This window comes from Aquarana catesbeiana, linkage group LG02, assembly GCF_042186555.1.
Source record: "Aquarana catesbeiana isolate 2022-GZ linkage group LG02, ASM4218655v1, whole genome shotgun sequence".
Taxonomy (NCBI): Eukaryota; Metazoa; Chordata; class Amphibia; order Anura; family Ranidae; genus Aquarana; species Aquarana catesbeiana.
This window is the reverse complement of record NC_133325.1, coordinates 58,071,661-58,087,457: the sequence shown is the minus strand read 5'-3', so window position 1 is coordinate 58,087,457 and position 15,797 is coordinate 58,071,661. Positions and strand designations below refer to the sequence as shown.

The following is a 15,797-nucleotide window of genomic DNA, read 5'->3' as shown; positions in this document are numbered from 1 at the left end:
TTTTTTGTAATTTAATGGTTATGTAATGTACTGTATATATATTTTATTGATTTGCTTTTTTGTTGCTATCTTTGTAAGATGACCTTGGGTGTTCTGAAATACATTATATTGTAGTTCCCGAATTCCATGAGCCAGCTTGAAAAAAGAAGCCCGGCTGCCATGTCATCCACAGCGCGCATGCTCAAGAAACGTGTCGCTTTCCAGTGACATCATCCATCCTCGCCTGTATACCAACTGCTCCTCAAGCCTCGTTTTGAGCTGTCTCCACCGCGGCCGGCTTCTTACCATCAGCGGTGCTGTAGCGAGAAAAGCGCTTCCCCCTGGCAGCATTGGACTGTCAAACTGATGACCAGATCACCCCCTTGCTGGGACTTATCAATGCCCATTTATGACTTCTCAAATGTGAGTTGCCTGTATTAAGTGTCTATTAAACTTTTCCTATATCTGCACCCAGAGGCGCCTCTCTCTCCTCGTGTTTTTTCAGTGTAACTGGAAAATGGTTTATGGCAGCCCTAAGTGTTGGACCCTCCACTACCATCCCTTATAGTCCTTAGACTTTTAACCACTTCCAGACCACCACACACCGATATACGTCCTGATTTTGAAGCTAGCTGTCATAACCCCGGGATCCTCTTCTTCGGCCGGCGGTCTGGTTTCCGATAATAGTGGCCTCTGTGGCGGATTCACCGCAAGATCACTTTTATCGGTGGCGGGAGAGGGACCCCCCCCTCCCTCCGCCGCTTACCAGAGCCGTCGGCAGCGGCGGAGGCGATCGGATCTTCTCCCTTGCTGGGTATGAGATGAATGAGGGGAAGATGGCCACCAGTCTCCATACCCTTGCTGGGCCGAAGCGACGTCAAAATGTCACTTCCGCCCATAGCTCTTAAAGGGCCTTTTTTTTTTTTTTTTTTTTTTTTAAATGACAATTATTTATTTTTTTTACTGCATTTTAGTGTAAATGTGAGATCTGAGGTCTTTTTGACCCCAGATCTCATATTTAAGAGGTCCTGTCATGTTTTTTCTATTACAAGGGATGTTTACATTCCTTGTAATAGGAATAAAAGTGGCACTTTTTTAAAAAAAAAAGAACAATGTAAAAATAAAAAATAAAAGTTAAAATAAATAATAAAAAAAAAAAAAAAAAAAAATTTTAACCGTGCCCCGTCCCGCCGAGCTTGCGTGCAGAAGCTAACGCATACGTGAGTAGCGTCCACATATGAAAACAGTGTTCAAACCACACATGTGAGGTATCGCTGCGATCGGTAGAGCGAGAGCAATAATTCTAGCCTCAGACCTCCTTTGAAACTCAAAACATGCAACTTGTAGAATTTTTAAAACGTCGCCTATGGAGATTTTTAGGGGTAAAAGTTTGTGTCGCCATTCCACGAGTGGGCGTAATTTTGAAGCGTGACATGTTGGTTATCAATTTACTCAGCGTAACATTATCTTTCACAATATAAAAAAAAAATTGTTTGGTGTGACAGAAGGTATTGCAACGACCGCCATTTTATTCTCTAGGGTGTTAGAAAAAAAAAATGTATAATGTTCGGGGGCTCTAAGTAATTTTGCCGGTGGCACTCCTAGCTCCTCCTCCTCGAGTGCCCCCCACGGAGAGCCACTTTTCGGTGCGGGCGCGCTCCCGAGTCCTGCTGCTGCGTCCATTGACACAGACAGCAGGCCTTGCCCCACCCACTGGCTCCCGTGTCACTGGACTTGATTGACAGCAGCGGGAGCCAATGGCTTTTGCTGCTATCAATCTATCCAATGGAGGACCTAAGACGACGGCTGGAGCTGCTGGGCTCATTGCTCATCGCTGGAACGATCGGGTTCAGGTAAGAAAAAAAGTGGGCTCTGGGGGGGACTGCTGCACCACAGGAGGTTTTTCATCTTAATGCATAGAATGCATTAAGGTGAAAAACCGTGAGATGTTACAACTCCTTTAATTATTAGATTAATTAGTAAAAATAATTTTGGGGGGAAGAGGATGGCTTACGATCACTAATGAGATCTACAATTCTCTGCCATCATCACACAATAGATCTCTTCTGCAGTAGTCCATTGCCACAAGCTTAGTCAAAGCCTGAGCCAGCAGCCCCGGCTCACAGGAAATCCTTAGAATATTACAGACTGAATTAAGAGATTTTACCAAAAACCACAAAGCAGAAGCGCTGTGATTGTGATAAAGGATTCTGAATGATTCAGCTCTTGGGCTAACAGCTGGATGGACTCTGTATGTCACCGACAGCCTGCAATTCGAAATCTCCCCGCCATTTTAACCACTTCATCACCAGGCACTTTTACCCTCTTCCTGCTCAGGCCAACTTTCAGCTGTCGCACTTTGAATGACAATTGCGCGGTCATGCAACACTGTACCCAAAGAAAATTTTTATCCTTTTTTTGAAACAGATAAGAGACTTCTTTTGGTGGCAATTAATCGCTACTGGGTTTTTTTATATTTTGCTAAACAAAACTAAAAAAAAAGACCAAAAATATTGAAAAAACCCTGAATATAAGCCGAGGCACCTAATTTTACCACAAAAAACTGGGAAAACTTATTGACTCGAGTATAAGCCTAGGGTGAGAAATGCGCAGCTACTGTAAGTGGAAAAGAGGGTCAACAATGCCCATTTGCAGCCTCACTGTGCCCATTTGCAGCCATAGTTCCCACAAACTTCAAACTTGGTAGTTAAGGGTTCCTAGATGCCCCCTAGCTGCAGCCAAAATTTCGGGTCTCTGGACCCAAAGGGTCCCGAAATGACATTGCTGCAGATGGACACAGTTGACCAACTTTGGGGCCCTGTATCTCGGGGCCACTTGGTGCTAGGAACCCCAAATTTGGTGTGCAAACCCAGTGGAACTATCCCTACAACATAGCTGGGGTTCCTAGCACGAAGTGGCCCCGAGATACGGGCCCCAAAGTCAGTTCGGAAAATGTCATTCTCTGCTGCAGAAAAGTGCTTGACATTTTCCGAACCGACTTTGGGGCCCTGTATCTCGGGGCCACTTGGTGCTAGGAACCCCAAATTTGGTGTGCAAACCCAGTGGAACTATCCCTACAACATAGCTGGGGTTCCTAGCACGAAGTGGCCCCGAGATACAGGGCCCCAAAGTCGGTTCGGAAAATGTCAAGCACTTTTCTGCAGCAGAGAATGACATTTTCCGAACTGACTTTGGGGCCCGTATCTCGGGGCCACTTGGTGCTAGGAACCCCAGCTTTGGATATGTTGTAGGGATAGTTCCACTGGGTTTGCACAGCAAAATGGGGTTCCTAGCACCAAGTGGACCCGAGTTGCAGGGCCCCAAAATCGGTTTGGAAAATGTCATTCTCTACTGCAGAAAAGTGCTTGACTCAAGTATAAGCCGAGGGGGGCATTTTCAGCACAAAAAAATGTGCTGAAAAACTCGGCTTATACTCGAGTATACAGGGGGTCCCCGGGTTCCAAACAAGATAGGGACTTTAGGTTTGTTCTTAAGTTGAATCTGTTTGTAAGTCGGAACAGGTAAATTTTTTAAGTGTAGCTCCAGCCAAAAAATCTATTTTTAAGTTTTGTAGATAGCATAGGGAAGGGTTAACACCCCTGTAACATTTGTTTTGCTGTCTGTGACCCTGTTCAGAAGATTTCACCTCACTTTCTGTCCCAATGACAATTGGATTTTGAAAATTTGGGGTTATTAGGGAAATAAGGATTGGTGATAAAACATCAGTGGAGACACCTTTTTCCCATATTAACTCTTACAGGAGTGAATTTCCCTTCCTAGGGGTAGATTTCCTCTCACTTCCTGTTGTCTCCCTCCGTTTGTAAGTAGGAGTCGTTTGTAAGTAGGGGACCCCCTGTATACGGTAAAAACTTTTTCTGTTATAACATTTTGCAAATAAGACATTTTTCTCTTTTGCGGATGTGCACCAATAAGCTATGCCACCGATGAGACTGCTCTGATGAGGAGGCATTGATTGGCAACACTGGTGGGCATTGTTGGGACTGCACTGATAATCAGGACACTGAAAAAAAGAAAAGCTGATAACCAGCTTGTGTTTACATTTGTGATCAGCTGTCATTGGACTGTGATTGGTCACTGTGATTGGCCCTTTACCCTGGTCTGTGATCGGCTGGGTCTGAAGGACTTGATCAAAGCAATCAAAGGTTGTGCAGGCAGCGTGACCACTGGAGGGCATCAAGATACCCTCCCGGCAAAGTAAACCCGCACTGTAGGCGTCATTCAGCTATAGCGTGGGTGGGAAGGGGTTAAAATAAACTCTCTCGCTCTCAAAAAAAAAAAAAAAAAAATTATATATAGATATATCTATATCTATATCTATATCTATATATAGATAGATAGATAGATAGATATCTATATCTCGGGCACCCCTGCAAGTTAATGCCATATTGTGCTAGTACCCACTGCTGCATACTAGCACACTATGGTCAGTGTTAATTTTGAGGTCAAATTTCTAATTTGGTTTTAGTCATAGTCTTTTGACTAAAATGCCATTTTAGTTTTAGTTGAATTTTAGTTATCTGCGTTGTTTTAATTTTAGTCATATTTTAGTCAATTAGAATGGGTTAAATTTTAATGCATTATTTAAAGTGATTGTAAGGGTCATTTTTTTTTTTTTAAATAACAAACATATCATACTTACCTCCACTATTGCAGCTCGTTTTGCAGAGTGGCCCCGAACCTGGTCTTCTGGGGTCCCTCAGCGGCTCCTCCCCACATCATATAACCCCCTCGGAGAAGCGCCCTCCCGGGAGATTACCTTGTGGGCGTGCTCCGAGTCCGGCGTCCATAGAGGCAGAATGCAGGACTCGGCCCCCCCCCCCCTGGCGCCCACTTCATTGAATTTGATTGGCAGCAGCAGGAGCCAATGGTTGCGCTGCTATCAATCTATCCAATCAAGAGCCGAGAACCCGTGGAGAGAGAGGCAGCGCATCCCCGCCGATTGAATGAAGGGGTTCAGGTAAGTAAAAATGGGGGGGGGGGGGGGCTGGTGACTGCCAGGTGTTTTTTCACCTTAATGCATAGGATGCATTAAGGTACAAAAACACGAACCTTTACAACCCCTTTAAGCATTTCTCTAGTGTTGCCAAACTCATTATATACTCCTGGAGTAGTGGACATGCACTACAGACACAGATTTAGCCATTGTGATATACAACCCCTGTTAATTTTTATATGTCAAATTTCAATTTAGTTTTCGTCATAGTCCTTTGACTAAAATGCCATTTTAGTTTTAGTCTTGTTTTAGCCGACTAAAATAGCGTTATTTTTGTTGACGAAATTAACACCGATTATGGCAGACTTACCTTTAATAACAAAGGACTCTAGCGGCATGCTGTCGCAGCTGCTAAGGCTTCCTTCTTGTACTGGGTCTTCCTTCAGGCTGCATTCACACCTGAGCGTTTCAAAGCCGCGTGTTTATACCGCAATTTTGCCGCAATTTTGTTCAGGTCACCAATGTAAAGGGCAACAAAACGCCTGGAATCTGCCCCGAAGAAGCTCGTGTTCTTTTCTGAGCTTAGGGTGTTTTTCAGGCATTTTGCTTCAGGTGACAAAATGCTCAGATATGAACAGGTGCCATTGAAATTAATGGGATTTTGCTTGTTGGGTGTTTTTTCGGGCGTTTTACGAGCTGAAAACGCTCAGGTGTGAACGCAGCCTCAGGGTCCGCACACTCCAGCCATTTGAATGGCTGGGCCGTGATGACACTCCTCCCTATGGGAGTCACAATCGCGGCACAGCACTTTGAATGGAGGGTGCCCTCAGTGTGCAAATGCGCTGGTGATGCTGAAATTGTGAATATCTCCTAATAATAAATTATTTAACCTTCAACCTCTGCAGCAATGCTGGCAGCACTCATACATCTATTTCCCAAAGACAACCTCTGGATATGATGCTGAGCACGTGCACTCAACTTCTTTGGTGGACTATGGCGAGGCCTGTTCTGAGCGGAACCTGTCCTGTTAAACCGCTGTATGGTCTTGGCCACCATGCTGCAGCTCAGCTTCAGGGTCTTGGCAATCTTCTTATAGTCTAGGCCAGGGATATGCAATTAGCGGACCTCCAGCTGTTGCAGAACTACAAGTCCCATGAGGCATAGCAAGACTCTGACAGCCACAAGCATGACACCCAGAGGCAGAGGCATGATGGGACTTGTAGTTTTGCAACAGCTGGAGGTCCGCTAATTGCATATCCCTGGCCTAGGCCATCTTTATGTAGAGGAACAATTCTTTTTTTCAGATCCTCAGAGAGTTCTTTGCCATGAGGCGCCATGTTGAACTTCTAGTGACCAGTATGAGAGATTGAGAGCGATAACACCAAATTTAACACAGCTGCTCCCCATTCACACCTGAGACCTTGTAACACTAACGAGTCACATGACACTGGGGAGGGAAAATGGCTAATTGGGCCCAATTTGGACATTTTCAGTTAGGGGTGTACTCACTTTTGTTGCCAGCGGTTTAGACATTAATGTCTGTGTGTTGAGTTATTTAGAGGGGACAACAAATTTACACTGTTATACAAGCTGTACACTCACTACTTTACATTGTAGCAAAGTGTCATTTCTTCAGTGTTGTCACATGAAAAGATATAATAAAATATTTACAAAAATGTGAGGGATGTACTCACTTTTGTGGGATACTGTATATATATATATCTTCTGTTATTCTCAGAGTAGATTCAATATTGTGTTCTCTAACCGAATAGCTGGTTATTTATAGTAACCACTGCATATAGATCTTCAAGAATAAATTGCCTTTTTTTAATCTTTACATATCAACTAAATTATACACCAATTGTTTTTTAGGTTTTTATCCAATTAATCGAACCAATAATAATCGGCCAACTAATCCATTATGAAAATAATCATTAGTTGCAGCTTCTAGGTGTGAGCCCATGTTCACACTGCCGGTGATGTTGAAGTCGGACTCCAGCGTGACTTCGGCGCAACTTGCATGCAACTTCTTTAAACAGAAGTCAATGCAAGTTGTACCAAAGTTGGACCAAAAGTAGTGCAGGAACATTTTCTAAATTGGAGCGACACAAGTCGCACCGATTAAAACAGTTCCATTGCACCAAATAGGGTCCGTCTTCTGATGCAACAAGTGCTCCAAATTCGATTGTCGCATTAGTATGACCCGGGCCTTACTGTCAAAGTTTAATGCTCCATTCACACCTTGGCATTCCGTTTTGCGGGTGGAATCGCCGCGATTCTGCCCACGATTCGCAAATGCCGCAAATCGCGGGATGCCCTTGCGATACCCTTTACTTTGAATGGCACCAAATTGAGGCGCGATTTTACCGCAATTGTCGCTGACGAATTGCGGTTAAAAACGCGTAAACAGAATCAATCCAAAAGCAGTTCTTCCACTTTCTTTTGTGCGTCCCACGATTCTGTTTGCGTGTTTTTACCGTGATTCGTCGGGCGACAATCGTGGCGAAGACACGGCGCGATTTTACCACGATTGTCCCTGACGTATTGCGGTAAAGACACGCAAACAGAATCGCGGGATGCCCCACACCCAATAGAGGTTCTTGCACTTTTTTTTAGGGCGTCCCACGATTCTGCTTGCGCAGTGTTACCGCGATTTGTTGGGCGACAATCGTGGCGAAGTCGCGGCGCTATTTTACCACGATTGTCCCTGACGAATTGCAGTAAAAAAAGCGCAAACAGAATCGTGGGACGCCCCACGCCCAAAAGAAGTTCTTCCACTTTTTCCCACGTTTCTGTTTGCGCATTTTTACCGCAATTCGTCAGCGACAATCGTGGCAAAATCACGATTTGGTGCCAATCAAAACAGCGGGGATAGCAAGGGCGTCCCGCGATTTGAGGCATTTCCGGATCGCATGGGGAATCGCGGCGATTCCACCCGCAAAAATGGAACACCGAGGTGTGAATGGAGCTTAAGACCCGGTTCACACTGGTGCGATGCGAGAACACTGCAAATCCACTGCGGGTTCCTGCATAGCACCGACTCGCATGTCAGTTCACACTGCCATATGCGAATCGTTGGGGGGTGTCAATGCATTGCTAACAACACCTCCCAGTTCAGCTTGCATATCGCACTGCGAACTGACAGTTCGGACCAGAATCGGATCGCATATGTGTGAGCACACATGCGATCCGATTCTGGTCCGAACAGAAAAAAAGGGTCCTGTGCGTGTTTGGACCGAATGCGGTGCGATACCAGCCATACTATCTGTATGGCTGATATCGCACCGCACAGACATGGCATGTAATGTGAACAGCAGTGCGCTGCGAATTACATGCGATGTCTGGCATCGCACAAGTGTGAACAGGGCCTATATGAATGAGTTGAAGACAGAAGCTGATTGGTTACTATGCACACAGCTGCAACAGTTTTAGTAAATCTCCCCCTCCGTGTCCAAAGTCGCATGTGAAGCCGCACTAGTGTGGACGGAGCCCTAATCAGATGACATTTTCCACCATTTCCACCATTTTTTACCATTGTTTACAGACGACAACAGCTAAGGGGGCTCACCATTCCCAACAACAAGCAAGTACTTTCCTACTAAATGATTTTTATTTATGTCTGCGATTGGGTGACCATGCACAGCGATGACGACTACAGCTGAAGGACCACAAAAATGTGCAATCTCGGCCTGCAAACAGCACTAAACATCTTCCTCGGCTCTCACAATCTCCCGGTGTCGACTCTTGACCTGTTAAAACAGTGCATTTCATTCATCGATATCTGTGAACTGTGGACGGTGACCCTTTCCCTAGATAGACATGCTTGCCAAGTGACAGCTGTAATTTGGAAAGGGGTCAATGTATCAAGTCAAGGACACACGCATGCAGAGACGGAACTGACAGATCCAACTAACATACAATGCAAATAAAAAGTCACATTCACGCTTTCCAAGACTAAATCTCTGTTCATATAAAATGCAAAAAAAAAACAAAACAGCCAGGCTCCGAGCGGTAGTTCCACATTCCACAGTGGAAGCAGCATGCAGATACAAACCGAGGTCTATCCCCTGCAAAATAAGCATTTTTTTTTTTTTTTCACTGTAAGCCGAAGCCAGCCTGAAGGGGCCATTTACGAAGACTGGAGAGAAGTGGATCTGGTTCTGCGGGTTGCCTTATGGTTTTCCAAAACAAAATTACGAGAGGACTTTTCTGCAAAGATGTCTGACGTTTGTTCAGTCTTTAGCGCCGGTTCACACTTATGCGAATTCTATGCGGATCAGATGCAATCCGAAAAAGCACAGATTTCGCAATATCATGTATAAAAAAAAAAAAAAAGCATTATTACCAATGAAGGCCGTTCACATATACAGGTGCATCTCGAAAAATTAGAATATCATCAAAAAGTTCATTTATTTCAGTAATTCAATTCAAAAAGCGAAACTCGTATACAGTGCATTCGGAAAGTATTCACAGCGCTTCACTTTTTCCACATTTTGTTACGTTATGACCTTATTCCAAAATGGATTCATTATTTTCCTCAAAATTCTACAAACAATACCCCATAATGACAACGTGAAAGAAGTTTGTTTGAAATCTTTGCAAGTTTATTAAAAAATAAAAAACAAAAAAAAAAAATCCCATGCACAGAAGTTTCCACAGCCTTTGCTCAATACTTTGGTGAAGCGCCTTCGGCACCAATTGCAGCCTCAAGTCTTTTTGAGTATGATGCTACAAGCTTGGCACACCTATTTTTGGGCAGTTTCTCCCATTCTTCTTTGCAGGACCTATCAAGCTCCATCAGTTCTGACGGGGAGAGTCGGTGCACAGCCATTTTCAGATCTCCCCAGAGACGTTCAATCGGGTTCAAGTCTGGGCTCTGGAAAAATGAAAGAAAAAAAAATCCCATGTACATAAGTATTCACAACCTTTGCCATGACACTCAAAATTGAGCTCAGGTGCATCCTGTTTCCACTGATCATCCTTGAGATGTTTCTACAACTTGATTGGAGTCCACCTGTGGTAAATCCAGTTGATTGGACAAGATTTGGAAAGGCACACACCTGTCTATATAAGGTCACAAACCAAGCCATGAAGTCCACGGAATTGTCTGTAGACCTCTGAGACAGGATTGTATGGAGGCACAGATCTGGGGAAGGGTACAGAAGTTCCCAATGAGCACAGTGGCCTCCATCATCTGTCGATGAAAGAAGTTTGCAACCACCAGGACTCTTCCTAGAGCGGGCCGCCCGGCGATCGGGGGAGAAGAGCCTTATTCAGGGAGGTGACCAAGAACCCGATGGTCACTCTGACAGAGCTCCATTGTTTCTCTGTGGAGAGAGGAGAACCTTCCAGAAGAACAACCATCTCTGCAGCACTCCACCAATCAGGCCTGTATGGTGGAGTGGCCAGATGGAAGCCACTCCTCAAAAAAAGGCACATGGCAGCTCGCCTGGAGTTTACCAAAAAGGCACTTGAAGGACTCTTAGACCACGAGAAACAAAACTCTCTGGTCTGATGAAACAAAAATTTGAACTCTTTGGCCTGAATGGTAGGCGTCATGTCTGGAGAAAACAAGGCACCGCTCATCCCCTGGCCAATACCATTCCTACAGTGAAGAATGGTGGTGGCATCATGTGGGGATTTTTTTTCAGCGGCAGGAACTGGGAGACTAGTCAGGATGGAGGAAAAGATGAATGCAGCAATGTACAGAGACATCCTTGATGAAAACCTGCTCCAGAGCACTCTGGATCTCAGACTGGGATGAAGGTTCATCTTCCAACAGGACAACAACCCTAAGCACACAGCCAACATAACAAAGGAGTGGATACGGGACAACTCTGTCCTTGAGTGGCCCAGCCAGAGCCCAGACTTGAACCCAATTGAACATCTCTGGAGAGATCTGAAAATGGCTGTGCACCGACGCTCCCCGTCCAACCTGATGGAGCTTGAGAGGTCCTGCAAAGAAGAATGATGAGAGAAACTGCCCAAAAATAGGTGTGCCAAGCTTGTAGCATCATACTCAAAAAGACTTGAGGCTGTAATTGGTGCCGAAGGTGCTTCACCAAAGTATTGATCAAAGGCTGTGAATACTTCTGTACATGGGATTTTTTTTTTTTGTTTTTTATTTTTAATAAATTTGCAAAGATTTCATACAAACTTCTTTCATGTTGTCATTATTCGGTATTGTTTGTAGAATTTTGAATAAAATAATGAATTTAATCCATTTTGGATTAAGGCTGTAACATAACAAAATGTGGAAAAGGTGAAGCGCTGTGAATACTTTCCTGGATGCACTGTATGTCTTCACATTGGTCCGTTGCGCTTCCATTCTAGTGTTAAAAATCTTGCTTGCTGCATTTTTGGCCAGAAAAAAAAAAGCACCAAAAACGCACCTCCCCGTTGAAATGCACTGAAAACGCATCAATAACGCACCCGTGTTATGTTTTTGATTTAGTTTTTGAGTCACATGAGACCTATGAAAAACACACCATAAGCACAGTAATGCTTGGTGGTAATGCACACTGTGAGAAGCTCACAGTGTGCAGTGACATCAGAGGAAGCCATTTCAGTCCAGGAGAGGAGACTGTACAACTGTGCGAGACTGAAGGGAAAACTTGGAGGTCGGGTTTAAAAAAAAAAAGTAATAACAATCAGCTGAAATTTAAAAAATGTTATAATCGATTGAGATCAATAATGGAACCTTTAGGGCTCATTCACATATTTCAGTCATGTGACACCACAATGCACCATTACACATAGATATATGGGGGCCGTGCTACTGTTGAGAAGGAAGGAGGGATTTGTGATTGTATAAACAAATTATTAATGAAATAATTTAAAAAAATGAATGAATGGCGGGATAAATAAAGGATGGTTTAATAAATGAATGAAGGAAGAAAGAAATGAGTGAACCCTGGAATGAAGAAAGAATGGGTAAAGAAATGAATGGTGAAAACGAATAAATGAACAAACGGTGGCATGAATATATAGATGGAGGATGGGTAAATACATGAACAATGGAATGAATGAATGAATGAATAGGGAAATGAATACATTAATGAATGGTGGAATAAATAAAGAATGGTGGAATAAATAAAGAATGGTTAAATAAAGAAAATGAATGAACAGTGAAATGAATAAACGAATGAATGGTGGAGTAAATGAATGAACAGCTGAATTAACGAATAGTGAAATGAATAAAGGATGGTTAAATAAATGAATGGGGGAACAAAGAAATACATGAACTGTGGAATGATTGGTGCAATGAATGAACAGTGGAATTAATACATAGAAGAATATTGGAATGAATAAGGAATGGTTAAATAAAGGAATGGTGGAATGAATAAAAGGAAGGTTATATAAACAGTGGAATTATTAGTCACGCCATGGGACGAAGTGACGCCATGGGACGAGGTGACGCCATGGGACGAGGTGACTCCATGGGCTGAGGTGACACCATGGGACGAGGTGACGTCATGGGACGAGGTGACGCCATGGGCTGAGGTGACACCATGGGACGAGGTAAAGTCATGGGACGAGGTGACTCCACGGGACGCGGTGACACATTATGGGACGAGGTGACGCCATGGGACGAGGTGACGTCATGGGACGAGGTGACATCATGGGACGAGGTGACGTCATGGGACGAGGTGACGTCATGGGACGAGGTGACGCCATGGGACGAGGTAAAGTCATGGGACGAGGTGACTCCACGGGACGCGGTGACACATTATGGGACGAGGTGACGCCATGGGACGAGGTGACATCATGGGACGAGGTGACGTCATGGGACGAGGTGACGTCATGGGACGAGGTGACGTCATGGGACGAGGTGACGTCATGGGACGAGGTGACGCCATGGGACGAGGTAAAGTCATGGGACGAGGTGACTCCACAGGATGCGGTGACACATTATGGGACGAGGTGACACCATGGGCTGAGGTGACACCATTGAACGAGGTAAAGCCATGGGACGAGGTGACTCCACGGGACGCGGTGACACATTATGGGACGAGGTGACGCCATGGGACGAGGTGACGTCATGGGACGAGGTGACATCATGGGACGAGGTGACGTCATGGGACGAGGTGACGTCATGGGACGAGGTGACGCCATGGGACGAGGTAAAGTCATGGGACGAGGTGACTCCACGGGACGCGGTGACACATTATGGGACGAGGTGACGCCATGGGACGAGGTGACATCATGGGACGAGGTGACGTCATGGGACGAGGTGACGTCATGGGACGAGGTGACGTCATGGGACGAGGTGACGTCATGGGACGAGGTGACGCCATGGGACGAGGTAAAGTCATGGGACGAGGTGACTCCACAGGATGCGGTGACACATTATGGGACGAGGTGACACCATGGGCTGAGGTGACACCATTGAACGAGGTAAAGCCATGGGACGAGGTGACTCCACGGGACGCGGTGACACATTATGGGACGAGGTGATGCCATTTCTGCTTCTCTGGTCAGGACTGGTCCCCGGTGTGGAGGAGGGGAGCCCGACCTCCTCGTATCACACCAATATTGGAGAGGTCTGGCTGCCTCTGTAGTATTGTAATGTGTTTTTTATAAGACAATTTCTATGAATTAATTGTTAATAAAATGTTTATTTCTTATGATTGGTGCCTAGAAAGTCCATTTCTTCACTTCCAGTATTTGACCTCCTGGTATCAGAGGAGGGACTACAACTCCCAGCAGGAAGGTCACACTGATCTGTGTACATCTCTCTCTCCTGACAGAAGAATGTCCCCTCCCGGCTCCCATACTCCTCCCCTCCCCCCCCCTCTCACCAGGTACAGGGGCGCATAGATCTTCAAGGACTCCTCCATGGCGCCCTGTGTGATCTGCAGGTAGGAGGTGAAGCAGGACGGGTTCCATGTGTGGCCGATCTCATAACAGCTGTGCGGGATGGACTTGCTGAAGGCCGCCATGTTGAGGTAGAGGAGCTGTCAGGAGGAGGAGGGGGAGGAGTGGGAGAATGGGGAGAGGGGGAGGAGCCAGCAGACGACTCGGGGTTACTGCAGTGCAAAGCCCTGGACTCCTCAGGACGACGGGAACGCGCACGCACGGCGGCAGAGGGGCGGGGGCGCGCTTCCTTACTGGCTGAGGGGAGCTGGATGGAGCAGAGTGTGTCTTGTGATTGTACAGGAGCTGGTCCACTTTGTTCCTGATAACTCCAAAATACTTCTCAGTACATGCCTGGAATCCTCACACAACCTATGTCACTAAATCACCACTGACATGACCTGTAATAAATCACCTCACATGACACAGGGGACCCCCCAATAAATCACTACACAGGGTACCCCCCAATAAATCACTACACAGGGTACCCCCAATAAATCACTACACAGGAGACCCCCAATAAATCACCTCACATGACACAGTCCCCTGTGTCATGTGAGGTGATTTATTGGGGGTCCCCTATGTCATGAGAGGTGACCTATTGGGGGTCCCCTGTGTCATGTGAAAGTGATTTATTGGGGGGTTACCTGTCATATAGTCATTTATTGGGGGGTCCCCTGTGTCATGTGAGGTGATTTATTGGGGGGTCCCCTCTGTCATGTAGTGATTTATTGGGGGTCCCCTGTGTCAAGTGAGATGATTTATTGGGGGTCCCCTGTGTTATGTAGGGTAATTTATTGGGGTCCCCTGTGTCATGTGAGGTGATTTATTGGGGGTCCCCTGTGTCATGAGAGGTGACCTATTGGGGGTCCCCTGTGTCATGTGAAAGTGATTTATTGGGGGGTCACCTGTCATATAGTCATTTATTGGGGGGTCCCCTGTGTTATGTAGGGTGATTTATTGGGGTCCCCTGTGTTGTGTGAGGTGACCTATTGGGGGGGTCCAGACTTCCCAATATATCACCTCACATGGCAGGGGACCCCCAATAATTTACCTCACATGGCACGGGGAACTCCAAAATAAATCACCTCACATGGCAGGGGACCCCCCAATAAATCACCTCACATGACACAGGGGACCCCCCAATAAATCACCTCACATGTCACAGGGGACCCCCCCAATAAATCACCTCATGTCACAGGGGACCCCCCCAATAAATCACCTCACATGACAGGGGACCCCCCAATAAATCACCTCACATAACAGGGGACCCCCCAATAAATCACCTCACATAACAGGGGACCCCCCAATAAATCACCTCACATGACAGGGGACACCCCAATACGTCACCTCACATGACAGGAGACACCCCAATAAATCACCTCACATGACAGGAGACACCCCAATAAATCACCTCACATGACACAGGGGACCCCCCAATAAATCACCTCACATGACAGGAGACACCCCAATAAATCACCTCACATGACACAGGGGACCCCCCAATAAATCACCTCACATGACAGGAGACACCCCAATAAATCACCTCACATGACACAGGACACAGCTCCTACTTAAGTGTATGAAGTTCATAAAGCGTGTCAGGCTTCTCTCGCTCACACAATTGATTGCAGGGCCAACCTAAGCGCAGATTTGGTCTGGTTGAGCAGGAATCCGCCAAAATGTGAGCCATCTATGGCCAACCTTACAAAAGCCATGAATGTACATTATATGGAGCATACGCAACCTTTACAAAAAGTAAAAACTGCCGGAATAAAGGGAAAGTAGCTTTTTAGGGGAAGAGACACACATTAAAGTTTAACTAAAGGCAAAACTTTTTCTTTAGTTTTTGATAGAGTGGAGAGGGGTTAGAACCCCTATCAGTTTTTATTGCTGTCTGTGCCCCCATTTAGGAGACCCCCCCCCTCTATTTGTGTTGTTTACCGTTATCATTAAGAGCCGGTTCACACGGGGGCGACTTGTCAGGCGACCTAGCCGCCTGACAAGT

General features: G+C 45.7%; 1 protein-coding gene across 1 annotated transcript in view; it reads right to left on the bottom strand.

Annotated features, from left to right (window-relative positions):
* The window catches only part of TMEM135 (transmembrane protein 135), a 523,462-nt gene extending 509,522 nt beyond the window's left edge, over positions 1-13,940 (bottom strand). The window contains exon 1 of the mRNA XM_073612956.1: positions 13,735-13,940. Coding sequence (XP_073469057.1) covers positions 13,735-13,875 — 141 coding nt within the window. The 5' untranslated portion in view covers positions 13,876-13,940. The remainder of the gene's footprint in view (positions 1-13,734) is intronic.
* Positions 13,941-15,797: the final 1,857 nt, after the last annotated feature.